This window comes from Sander vitreus, chromosome 8 (genome assembly GCF_031162955.1).
Source record: "Sander vitreus isolate 19-12246 chromosome 8, sanVit1, whole genome shotgun sequence".
Taxonomy (NCBI): Eukaryota; Metazoa; Chordata; class Actinopteri; order Perciformes; family Percidae; genus Sander; species Sander vitreus.
Window position 1 is genome coordinate 14,062,081 of NC_135862.1, and position 13,356 is coordinate 14,075,436.

Sequence of the window (13,356 nt, forward strand, 5' to 3'; positions counted from 1 at the left end):
CGACGCAGAGGGGTCTGCGGGGGTAAGCCGTCAAATTTGACGCAGAAGCATGAAACCGTCTTTAGGGTAAAGACCTGAGAGATGTTCGATGCGGTCCGAGAGTTTCCTGTTCCGGTGCAGCCGGCAAAGCAGGCGGACAGGTAGGTGACACCGTTGGAGCCGCACACAGGGCTGATGGAGGAGGTGAAGCAGTTGCAGCGACTGATGCATTGAGCTTCTGGTTTCTCGCCCACCCGCAGAGTCCTGAACAGAGACACAGAGAGAAACCTGAGCATCATTTCCAACTGGAAGTACCAACTATATCTGTACAGTATGTGGCACAAACAAAATCAAAGAAGCACTCTTTATCAGTGACACTATGGTTTACTTTTAACGTCTCCATGGAAACTGCACAGCTAACCTGCTATGGAGCAGACAAAAATACTGCTTTCACATTGAAATATCAAGAAATAAAGGCAACTATATGGCTGTGTATCATGCTTAACACTTTTTTTTTTTTTGGACAAAAACAATTGTCTGTAACACAAAGTATCAAAACCAGTCAAGTATGTTTTTACTGGGGCAGCCATTTTAAAAAGATAAATTGGACTCATATAGATCTAAACTACTGGACAATTGTCCTCCAAGAAAGAGAATGCATAATATTCAACGTATAAATCTATGAAAACCTCCTACTAACACAATGGTATGGACTAGAGGCATTTCTTTGCGTTTCTTCCAATGGAGAGGCTCAGTGCAAAATAAAAAGGAAATGACAACAGCTCTAGAGATCTATAACAGCCTCTGATTAATCACTTGTGCAGTGATCTAATCCAAAGAGGAAGGGGCAGACTGGCCTGGAGGGTCCCTGACATTTTCATGTAATACATAACACAAGTGGATTTGCTTGTAATCAATAGTAAGTTCTCCCTCCCTCCTACAGCTCAGGCCAGTGTTTGATATGGTGATATTGTTGTGTTGAGCATTGTTGTGATTAGGGCTGCAACTTACAATTATTTTAATAATATATTTTAATTAACCTACCCATTATTGCTTTGATTAACCAAAATCAATCCGAAATTACTTTAATCTCTTCAACTGTCTTTTTTTTTCTCCTTTCATTCAAGCAACAGTCCAAAAACGGGAGCCCATGAATTTTTGCCGTTTTTCCTTGCATTAGTGTTTTTGGTATCTGCATCAGGTATTGTATCGCCACTAATATTGGAACATTTCAAACTATTCCTAGCTCTAGACAAAAGCAGGCTACAATAAACAAACAGATAATGACAAAGGAGTTTAATTTATTATGACTTATCAATATAAAACTGAATGAGATGTCCTGTTGCATAATATTTTAGCTCTAAATCTCTTATAATGTGACCGGTGACTGATTCACAGAACTCTGTTCTGCTCTTTTTGTTCAATTATTTTTTCTCATTTTAATGCTCTAATCAAGATGGAAAAGTGGATCGGCTTGCTTTGTGCTTTTGTCGCCTGGCTTTGACGAGGGGGCGGAGAATTGGCATCAGCTGTGTGCTTGGCTATCAAGTGGAATTTCAGACTGGACGTGCTGCGTTGATAGCTCAGTTCACAACGACAAAACACACAGATCACTTTAGTCTTGTCAATGGAACCATTTGGCTACTTTTTAAAAGTAAACTTTCCATTCAGAATCTTATTGGCATCCATTTCGGCATCTCACGCTCGCCATCCACTGAAAAGCAGTAGCTTTAGCCTACTACTCTTTGGCCGGCTCGCAAGCTCAAACAAGTGTGTGCGCCGTGCCTGTTGTTTTGTTTAGCTAGATCTGGCGTGGTGTTGTAGTTTTTCTAACGTTACTAGTTGTTGCAACAGCATGTGAAAAAAAACAACAAAGTTTGCTATGCCAAAAGAACGTTAATCTGAAAAATGATGCCGTTAAAATGGGTTTGCGTTAACACTGTTAATACGCATTTAACTGACAGCAATAGTTTATTTATAAGAATAACTGGGTCCTTATGATAGAACCAGATTTAGCATTTCCTATTTCCTCCACCCTCTCTCACCCTTTGTGATCTTCTGTTCAGCGGCATGAGCTCCGTATGAGCACAAACATTGAGTCAAAAAATGATTTTAGCGATTTAAAAATGGTCTGCCAGAGTCTATGATCAACAGCAACGGTCCGTTATACAGAAATAGCAGACTGCAGAATGCTGTGATTGACTGTGTAATAAAATAATAGAATTACTCATCATCTATAGTTTAGCTCGCTCTGCTGAATCTAGATGGAGATGTTGGTTTTTGACACTGAATTCAACTAACTTTCTCCTGGGGGATTTTACATACAATACTCTGCTTCTGATCTGCTGAAGTTGCATGTGATTGGCTAGTTGTTACCAAACCAGTTTTGTCATGAAAATGGACTCTTAGCTAAACTGAAAAATCTTGGGCAAACAGAGCATGTCAAAAGACCAGTTAACCAGGAAGTTAAACTTTTTGCAATCAGATACATTTAAGACAGCATGACTATGCTGCATATGCATGTTGCAGCCCAAGGTGTCATAACATCACTTTAACTATTTACAGTACATCAGAATAATACTGATCTAACCCAGTGGTTCCCAACTTACTTTATCTTGTAAACCCCTTAAAACAAAGAAATGTCCATATGTACTCTCAGTTGTCACCAGTTTAATCACATTTCTTTCCCTTGTTCTATTTGAATAGTCCTGAGAAATAAGATAATTCAGTAAATTACAAGAAAAAAAATAGTATAACTTTTAGATTAATATTATGTTTTCTCTGCTATCCTAATCACAACTTCTCAGATTTGTCTTGGTACTGCCTTAACCTGTACTGAATGTAAATACAAATGGCTGCCATATATCCAGCTTCTCTCTTACTCGTTTCTGTATGGGACCGTCACTCCTGCGACAGGGCCGGTGTCGCAGCCTAGGAACAGGAAGGAGACGTAGCAGGCGGTGGAGATCAGGTTGACCAGCATGGCCATGCGGATGGCTCCCAGCGCCGACAAGTTCAGCTTCTTCACCAGCAGACCGCCCATGAAGATCCCCAGACATGCACATGGAATGGCGGTCATACCTTAAAAATAGAGTTGACCAGAACCTATTTATTATACTGGTATACATAGTATGTGTGGGCTTGTGCATGTTTGCTGTAAACACAGACCTAACAGCTGGTTTGCTGAGGTGGTGGTGAGATGGAACTGCTGCTCGAGGTATTTCCCCAGAAAGGCTGCAAAGCCCGCCACAACTGCAATCTCCATACAGGCTGCCAGGATGATGCAGGTGAACACTGGGTTCGACAGGAGGTGCTTGGTCACCTTGGGGATCACTGGGCGTAAAGAAATAAGGAAGGATGATCATTAATCTCCTAGCATGTCGGCTACCAGGACAGACTCTCTTGTTGCCTTTATTTATTTTGGTTTTATTCACATTTGACAAATCTAGAAAATAAATTAAATCAATATATTTTATGATATATCATTGAAAGAGTGTGCATTTTCCTGGCATGACAACACTGCAGTACTACACTGGCTCTTGCACACTCACCCTTGAGTTGCTGACAGCAGGTGGGGCTGTTGGCAGGCTCAGGGCTGCGTACAACCCCATTGCTGGGCTTTGGAGTCTCATACTCTGCATTAGGAGAGGGAGGAAGCATAACCTGCTCACTGTCTGCCCCCTCCTCTCTCTCTGTGGATGGTAGTGACTGAGGGAAACCAAACATAAAGAGAGCCGAGCAAAAGAGTAAGGCACCACATAGGAGGAAGCCTGCCCACCAGGCCCCGATCCACCGCGGGTCTTCTGGAGTGATGCCCAGCGCATCTGTGGAGAGTCACAGCAGAGGTCAATACCCCACATACACAGAGAAACATGTTAAATTAATGGAGACTGGAACACTGGACAAATATCAAACTCACCGGTGTCAATAAAGATAGCATCTACGTAGAACTTAGTGCAGAGGGAGCCGAGGATGAAGCCACAGGCAGGCCCGAACACCAATGTTGAAAAGAGGATTCCTGCACAGAAACAAATATCAACTTTACTTGTTGGTTTGGTCTTATTTTAGTCACCTTACACTTTCAGAAATACATTTATAGTGACAAAACAAGCCCAAAAACAAGGAAGCTAGTTTTATTAGAAGAGCTGTGAATATTGTAATGTAGGTCACCAGCCAAAATCATGACATGCTTTTAATGCGTTCTGAGTGCCGCTATAAAACACCTCTGGTAAGCATATAAGGGAATCTTTGTACTAAGTGCAATCAATGTCCCCATGCAGGGAGATTTCAATAAGTTGTATCAACTTTTGCACTAGGGCTGCAACTAACGATTATTTTCATAGTTGATTAATCTGTCGATTATTTTCTCAATTAATCGAACCGATTATCAAAACAGTTGGCCAATAATTTAATATTTGACAACTAATCGATTAATCTTTGCAGCTCTGTTTTGCACATATAATGCTGATGAACTGTAATGCCTATTGTGTTTATTATGTGTATTATGTTTTTTGGCGAGACAAAGATACACATTTCTTGCTCTGGTGGGACAATAAAGTTACATTTTATTTTCAAAACATTAAAGCCCAATGTGGCATGCAACACTGTTAGTGAATTTGTGAATGACTTAAAACATGTAGTTAAGAAAATATAAAAAATATTTCATTGTGAATGCACTTTTAAAAATGTATCCACATCAAGGAAGGCCTATTCTACCGTACATTTCCAGGAGGTGCAGTGGGAAGCAAGACAGCAAACAGGGAAACATGTTGGCTGTCATGAAAGATCAAATCACCCAGTTAAAACCACAAGGCAAATACAGCAGCAGCGGTTTCTACATTGTATTCATTATGAGTGCATGGCTCAGCCTCGTCACCCTTGCAGGGTAACACACTGAACAAACACACACACACTGTGAGGACAACACCTGACATCAGAAACAACCCAGTGTAGTGCAGTATGTCCCATCTCTGCTCTCGTGGGCAGCTGGAGACAAAATGTGGAGCTTGATCCAAAATCCTCATTAGAGATCTGTCAGCAGGGTGAGAGTCTGGCGCTGTGACTCAGACTGCAGGCAGATAATGAAGACTCAAAGCTCAATTTTGGGAGACAAATTTCTCCCTGTGTGTCCTGTGATCTGTGGTATTATTAGACTACACTGTTAGACTGTATCTGGCGCACAGTGAAAAAAACAAAACAGATCTTGTTCTACGTTTGCGATTAACCCCCCCCCCGGAAATGCTTGCTTGAAATTACCACCAAATTAAATGAAATCATCTCTGCTACTCCACTTCCTCCTCCGGCCCTGCAGCATTACAGACATTTACTGGCCTGAACATTGCTGCTATCAGCACGGAACCTCCAGTAAGATGCTCGAATGCCAGGAGCAGCCACGTAATGAACAAGCGTGGAAACGGTGACTAAGCTCCGTACGTCTCTGCTAGTGCTGAGTGAATGCAGCCTGCTTCCCGCCTTGACCACCCACATAGAAAGGGAGTCAACACATTAACATAATTGTAGCCTCATTCACATCATAGTTTATTCTTCCCATAAAGGAAATGGCTCACAGATTTGTTTAGGTGCGGCTCCCTACCTATAATGCGGTATAAACAGACTCATTTAGGCAAGACAAGTAGTGAAACAAAAGAAAACAGGCTTTCACGTTGGGATGGGAACATACTGCTTCCCCCCCCCCCCCCATAAGCATACAGCCGAAACATCTTTGCGGTTGACCGTCACACCAAGACGGAAATTAACAAAAACGGTTGTGTGGCCATGAGGTGCCAGCGCACGACAGGTTTTTACCTCTTCCTATAGCTAGATTCTGAGGCTTTGCAATCTGAAAATAAATCTAACTTCCTCTGGTGACAGTCTGAATGCAAGACTGAAATCAAAGTTCAAAACAATTAAGCTTAAACAACAGTGTTAAACCCCCTCTTTATAGGCTACAGAAAGACAGACTAAGGGATTCACACCCACAAACACAGAGGAAAGAGCCATTGGGGCACATCAGGGAGTTTTTACTAGATACCAATGAAACTGTGCAGTTTAACAGCACTTTTATGAAGGAGGGCTGCAGTCGCTATATGACTAGCCTATTTGCCTGTGGTGCTGCAAATGAGGCCTATGCACTCTCTGTTTCGAGTGTTTCCTTAGAAACTGAGTGTTGTCTTCTCATAGCAACAACATCACAATTTCTCTCACCACAGGAAACCACAAAGAGGAAATTCAGTTAGAAAAATCACCTTGCAGGAGTTGACAGCTCAGCTAGCCCACGACCACTGAGAGGATACATGTTTCCACAGAGAGCCATGCCTACCCCCAGTTGCTTTAAGAAACGCTGTCTCCTTGATGATAACATTGTGCCGCAACACGAGCCTTGCATGTGGAAGAGATCACTAATCTATGAGGGACCATGCCTGCTTATCAATCTGCTGCTTCTGCACAAGATACAGGGCGAATGCAATTTTGAAGTTGGTGATAATCTTCACATAAAAGATGAAGATATTTCAGTTTTTTTAAAAAGGTCAAAGCCATCAGAGGAACAGCATGCAGTAGGTTGAGTCTCCCACAATAGGATTAAGCTGGCATGAACATGAACTCGATCTTGTAGTCAAAACATAAGCAAAGTATGAAGTCCAACATTGCTTCAGTATAATTCTAATCTTTTTCTCCACCAACCGGAGCCTAATCTACTTAATGTGAGGTGCTCCAGATAAAACCTTTTTTACCTCTTTGAAACATGTTAAATAACACACACTGTCTAGTGTTACATTCTCCAGTTTGGCTTATAGGAATAATTGAACATTTTTTGGAAATATATTTATTTACTTTCTTGCTGAGAGTTAGGTGAGAAGGTCGATACCAGTCTCACGTCTGTCCAATAAGTAATAGCTAGAACTGGGAGCTGATTAGTTTAGCTTAGCAGGGTGAAATAGCTAGCCAGGCAGTCACTCACTCCAGGAAGTCACTGTGTCCTGCCAGGAAATAGTCTGGCACGCTTTTTTTTGCATGGAGCCACACTAGCTGTTTTAACATTTCCAGTCTTTATGTTAAGCTAGCATGGCTGGCTGTTGCTTCAAATCTACTATGCTGTTAGCTAGATGAGAAAGTGGATATCATTCTTGTGTCTGTATGGTAAATATGAAGATACAGCCAGCAGCTAGTTTAGCTTGGCATAAGAACTGGGGGAAATAGGAAACAACTAGCCTGGCTCTGTCCAAAGCTAACAAAAACCACCTACCAGCACTTCTAAAGCTTACTAATTAATTTCACCGTATAAACCAGAATGTAAAAACAACAATTTGTAGTTTAATAGGGAGTTATGTAGTGTGACCATTACTTGATGGACAATAGTTTCTGTTCACCCAGCACTTATGTGCAGTGTCTCCACCGGTTTATTGGCAACCTCACTATCGCTTCGGCTAGCTGATTGCCCCTGCTTCGAGTCTTTATGCTAAACGAAGCTAACTGCCTCCTGCTATGTACTTTACATACAGACATAAAAGTGTCTTCTCATCTAACTCTCTGCAAGAAATGGCGAATGTTTTAATATTTAAGGAGATAAATAGCATGTGCTTCTTTGAGAGCTTCTTTGAACTATGAAGTATTCCCATGGGCACACACTGACAAGCTTGATTATGTTATTTACAAACTTATATTGCCCATCTACCTCAGTGCTGCAGTTATTCTTTCTCCTTATCTTTTTTCAAATAATTTATATTTGCTCTCAGGTCATAGATAAAAGACAACTGTGCCTGTACAAACTGTAAAGGGTTGATTTTGTTTTTTTTCACAACAGGATTAAGAAAAAAAAAATAAACCTAAGTTAAGCACATTAATTCTCCATGAAGGTCAACTCCATACACAACCACAGCCGTGGGTAATCTTTGTAACACACTACTTTTCTAAACTGCCTCCAAATCCCTTCCCTTCCTTTTCAGCGGTCCTGTGACGAGATAAGTACAAAACAAACTAATTTGTTCATTGTTGTAGTTCGCCCCAGCCTTTTAGTATCCTGTGAATTATACTCTCAGGGGAGCATGTCAGATATAATTCAATGACAAAGCTTGGTTCTATCGTTTTTGCCTCCCTCTAATTTGTTTAGAGACCAATAGAAAAGGCTGGGAAAGCTCCTGTCCATGAGGCTTGTCCTTTTCCGGATGTTAATTAACTAGGGGTGTGACGAGACACCCAGCTCACGAGATGAGACGAGACACAAGATTGGGTTCACGAGATCGAGACGAGATTTTAACACTATTTTACAGAAAACTACAATGAAGAAATAAGACTGGAAAAAGTGTCCTTTATTCAATTCAAAGTCCCAAAATGAAAACCGAGCACTGAAAGGTTTTGCCATAAACTCAAATGACTGGCTTCTCTCCTGTATAACCAACAGTTACACTGTTACTTATTCCATATGTACGGTGGAGAGATGGTCTCTTCACTCAGAGAACAAAGGTTACAACATAACTAAGCGTTTTCTGGCAGTAGTTGAGACCAAATGTTTTGTACTTGAATTTGTCATTGTACAGTAGACAGAGAGAAATAAAGCTTATTTTACTATTGTTTCACATTGATTACGTTCTAAAGCACAAATAAATTACCATCAAACGATGATGATTTTTGTGAAGACAGATGCTCTTTTCTCCTCCTCTGCATTTTATTAATTGCAGCACTAAACAAGGAAGTAGGCTACTCTAGTATTGATTTATGACCATTATAGGACGAAGGGAGAACATTTCTCTTTGTGTAATATCATTAAAAGTAAAGTTAGGTTTTGCTGTTCGCTTCCCAACTCATTTTAAATAGAACAGAGAAAGAGAGAGGTCTGCGCGAGACAGCGCCACAGTGAACTGTACGCTGTGGATGCGTGTGTGTCTCGGCCGAGAGAGCGAGAGCGAGAGAGAGGCAGTACTCTCTAACGTTCTAACACTGGGTTTATAGGCAGCTTTTTTCTTCCGCTATCGCTCAGCAAAAGTAAACTCCTTGTCAACTTTGGAGAACGGGCGGGGAATCTTCTATGCTAATTTCAAGGCTGCAAGCCCTGTACTTGTGTACTGATATCGCAAGACACTTTTTACCTCGACGAGAAATCTCGTCATGTTTAATCTCGCGAGATCTTGTGGGGACGATTTCTCGTCACACCTCTATAATTAACCCACAGATGCTTCCCATAGCCTACAATCTACATTTGGAAAGTTGACTTAAAATAAATGTTGAATGTACAAATGCCCATGTTTTCACGTCAAAGAACACAGAGGGATGTTATTTCACAGTTCTACACATGTATCACTTGTGGTTTAGCAAAAATAGAAGCTCCTTGACGTCACGCTATTTATCTTCACACTTGGAGAGCGTTTCCCATAAATATGTAACCACATACAAGCACCTCCATCTCATACACTTTTGTAATGGTTCAGCCAAAACACTATGCAAAGACTAAGCCATAATATGATAACTGTGACAGGTTGGGCTGCACTCTTCATAAAATAGCTCCTGAGATTAACGTGGAGCCAGGTGAAACCCAGTAAGAGGCCGGTTTAATGCTGTTCAACACAGATACAAGGTCCTTCACAAAGACCACTTGTCCCAAAGTTTAGTTTCTTTGGACCATCCAAGCCAAGGGGTGGAGATTATAAGCCAACACAACGTGAGGCTAAACAGAAAAACTCATGGTAATCAAAATGTCAGATGCATTACACCTGCACCGTCTTCAGTTTATTTCATGCTCTCACTGTACAAAGGGAATTCATTCTACTCTTCCATTAATCTGGCCAAATTTGGTTCGGTAATCCTCAGAGCTAAATTAGAGCAGAGGGACAGTCTGATGTTGCCAAACAACATATTGTGCCACTTTCACGAAAGGCCAGACTAAAACAGAGTGAGCTAAATGATACTGAAGATAAAGCCAAGAGCCAGTGTCTCAGCTCCATCTCTGGGGCTTAATAAACATGAGTTTATGTTGGTAGGTCAATTGAGAGCAGGAACAAAAAGAGTCTCGGGATGGAAGAAGTGCATAAAGCCGACGCAAGATATCAAGGTTACATGAAGTGACTGTGAACTTTTAAGACTACACGATTTGAAGAGCTTTCAAACAAAAGCTCTGTCTTCCTCCTCTGTCGTACATCAGGTCATAACATCCTCTGTGCAGTAGCGTAAACACATATTTAAGATTACAGAGAAACACTCAAAAAAGGCCAGAGATGTCAGACTGAGTACAGGCCATTTCCTGAATGCCCACTGAAGGAAGGTGGCTTCACTCACACCGACAGTTACACAAAAGATTCAGACACACCTCAACTCACACCACACCTAACAACCATCTATCGGCTTCCTGGAAACACACTTCCTCTCCTCTCATCAACTGCACAGAAACAGCATGCGGCTATTTTCAGGTATGCATGATAACTGGTGATGTTTTCTGGACTGGGTTTAATAAATTGAAGGCTTTTTTTTACTGAGGAAAAGCACAAGCTTCACATCTTATGTGTGGTTTTAAAGCCATTTGTCTGTCAATTGTTAATAATGAAAATTTGGATTTATGACATTTAAATAAAGATTTTCATGGATAGCCTTACATTGTATCCAGTTCTTATAATACATCCTTGGTTGTTAGCTGGTTATTGTTAGGTAGCATGTTGTTAGCTGGTGATGTTATAGACAAAAGTTGTCAACAGTAACATTACCTAAAGTGAATAAAGCATGTAGTTCCTTTTTAGCAACAGTTTGCTTTATTTGCAATTGTTTCTCAAAAGCATCATATATCATATCTGTTTTACTACTGTGAGCCCATTAAGCTTTACAGATATGACACACAGCTAATGAACAATTCCAGATACATCTTGCAATGTGCATCTCAGACTCGGACCTGCAAAATCAGCCGTCGAGGCTTTTGTCGCTGTTTGTCACTCTGCCTGAGGAGAAAACGCTGTACTCGCGCAGCTGTTTATTTGGTTGTCATGACTTCGCGAGTGATGACGTCCTGTTACTGTTCCAGTTGCTCACCCTCAAAGGGGAAAGAGAGCGGACGACTGTTCACTTGAGCCCGTGGAGCAGACAGCTCTGCAGAGTTGTGTAATTGTGACATTTCATAAAATGCTGAAGCAGCGGCAGCAATATTGTATATAGCGGAAACACTGTGATTTGTTGCTTGCTAAGGAGAGGTAGCGGAGAAAGAAAGTTTGATTGGTGGGCTAGGCCGCATGCTGCTGGTGATAGCAACATGCTAGTTAACTTAATGTGTTGTTACCTGGTGATGTGAGAAACAGAAGTGAATATAGCTTACTTAGCCTATAGGCTGTGCTGAGTGAATCACCCAACTTTTGGCACATTTTACCCTGTGTATTAATAACTGTTTGCACTTTCATAGTTCAACTCAATTTCAATTCAAATTTGAAAAATTGAAGAAGAAAAAAATGAATTGAACTTTCATAGTTCCTCACAAATACATCAGCCTTGTTCTTATTCTTCCACTGTAGCCAGACTACTGACTATAAGCTAGGCAGTAAATACACATGGAGTTCTGCACTCCATCAAAATCAACCAAACGTCCAGGATTTACAATTTCCACATGCAATCAGAGTTATTGGTGGTCGTCAACTTGTCAATCAGCGCTCTGCTGTTAAGGGAGACACCATAGTTGAGTTATCTGCATGTACGTTACATGTAGAGGCTGCAGAAACTAGTATTGGAAAGCCTTTTTTTCAGAGTAAATATGACTTCAACACACAAATAAGATGTTGTATTAACAACAAAAGTGCCATCTTCTTTCACATAAAATGAGCATATCACCTGACCAAACTGTAAAACAAGAGAGAACAAATGACTCATATCAATTGTTTGTATCTTTTAAAAAATGCATGTGGGCTGGTTAAACTGACATTTTTCAGTGATATCTCGTGCCTCGTTGGACTGTGGGTTTATTTTAATAGGTACATACTTATAACATTAACCAGCATGTGTCCCGCTTCTTATGATTCACAACCTGCTGCAGTTTTTCACTAGAATTTTATGAGAAAGTGCATTTAGATATCAGGTCTTTCAATTACTTCATTCATAAGTAAAAAGCTATACAAGCATGCAACAACATAATCTGCGATTCTCAAATTCCTACTTTATTTGCTAATAACACAGTGAGACTGTTAAACACCTGCATGATGTTATCAGCTACAGTATGATCATTAGGTCTGGGTATTGGTACTTAATATCTTTAAAAAGGTATTGACCATACTAACCCAGTACCAAGTAGTATTGAAACTTCTCCATTTAAACACAAGGTTTTTTTCTACTAGGAGCACTGTAGCCCTAACCGAACATTTTAGGGGCACAAGCAGAAAATGTATGGGCGTACTGACCAAAAAAGCCAGTACCAAGTAGTATCGAAACTTCATTTAAATGATACCTGCATTTGATCATTTTTGTACCCAGATCTATTTGTATGGTTTTGCTCGCAGAACAATCACCACACACGTTCTCTGATTTAATGCGACGTGTGATTGGCCAACTATCGCAGCAGCTACAACCCATACAGTCTGTGATTTGATTTGAGCATGGTGTATTTGACGGAGTTGGCAGTTCGGCGTGCCAACGGGCTTCCATTCACATGATGAGAATTGAATACATTATCGAAACAAAAAACTAGCCCTGTTTTAAGCTCAACAGTTTAAAACCCCCAAAATATTCAGTTTACTATCATATATATATATAAAGCAAATCTTCACATTTGTAAGGTTGACAACAGTGATTGTTTGGTTTGAAAAAATGACAAAAATGTTGTTTCTGTTGATTGACTAATTCACTATCAATTTGTTGTTACAAAGGGGGAAAAACACTCAAATTGTTTGTTGGTCAGCTGTACCCTATAGTAATCCTGTTGGCTATACAGAGCCATGACCTAAATAACAAGCCAAAGCTTAAAGTAGGCTCTCAACTCACATTCAAATGCCATTACATCAGGATCATCCTGCTTTAACTTCCGCTCACGTCAAACCATCTAAAATTTAAAACCAGCCATCCGGACACGTCCAACTACGATCGGACATTAAAACAGCGTCTTCTCGTCTAGTCAACTTCTAACTTGCACTGGAGCAGACGAATGTTTCACTGATGCCAAATAAGAAATGCAGCTAAAAGGACACATTTGAAACTATTAGCATTTTGACCCTGGGGATGAAGCAGTGGGGTTTACTGCAGAGTGTCAACTGGGCTGCAGCCGGCGGACACACTGGCTTCTCAGCGGCCCTCAACACCCTGTCACGTTAAGCTCAGCTCTGGCTCAATCGAAGCCTCAGAGAGGTCACAGCCTGAAATGGCAGGTCAACGTCGGGCCTCACTGAAGGCTTCACTACCTCATATTTAGAATCCTGATATGAGTCT

The 13,356-nt window shown here is 40.8% G+C and overlaps 1 protein-coding gene across 1 annotated transcript in view; it reads right to left on the reverse strand.

Moving 5' to 3' along the window:
* slco3a1a (solute carrier organic anion transporter family member 3A1a) overlaps positions 1-13,356 on the reverse strand; it is a 41,973-nt gene that overhangs the window by 5,191 nt on the left and 23,426 nt on the right. Inside the window, exons 3-7 of the mRNA XM_078256931.1 lie at positions 3,899-3,997; positions 3,531-3,803; positions 3,148-3,312; positions 2,862-3,060; positions 75-243 (exon numbers count right to left, since the gene is read on the reverse strand). Of these exons, the coding sequence (XP_078113057.1) occupies positions 75-243; positions 2,862-3,060; positions 3,148-3,312; positions 3,531-3,803; positions 3,899-3,997 (905 nt within the window). The remainder of the gene's footprint in view (positions 1-74; positions 244-2,861; positions 3,061-3,147; positions 3,313-3,530; positions 3,804-3,898; positions 3,998-13,356) is intronic.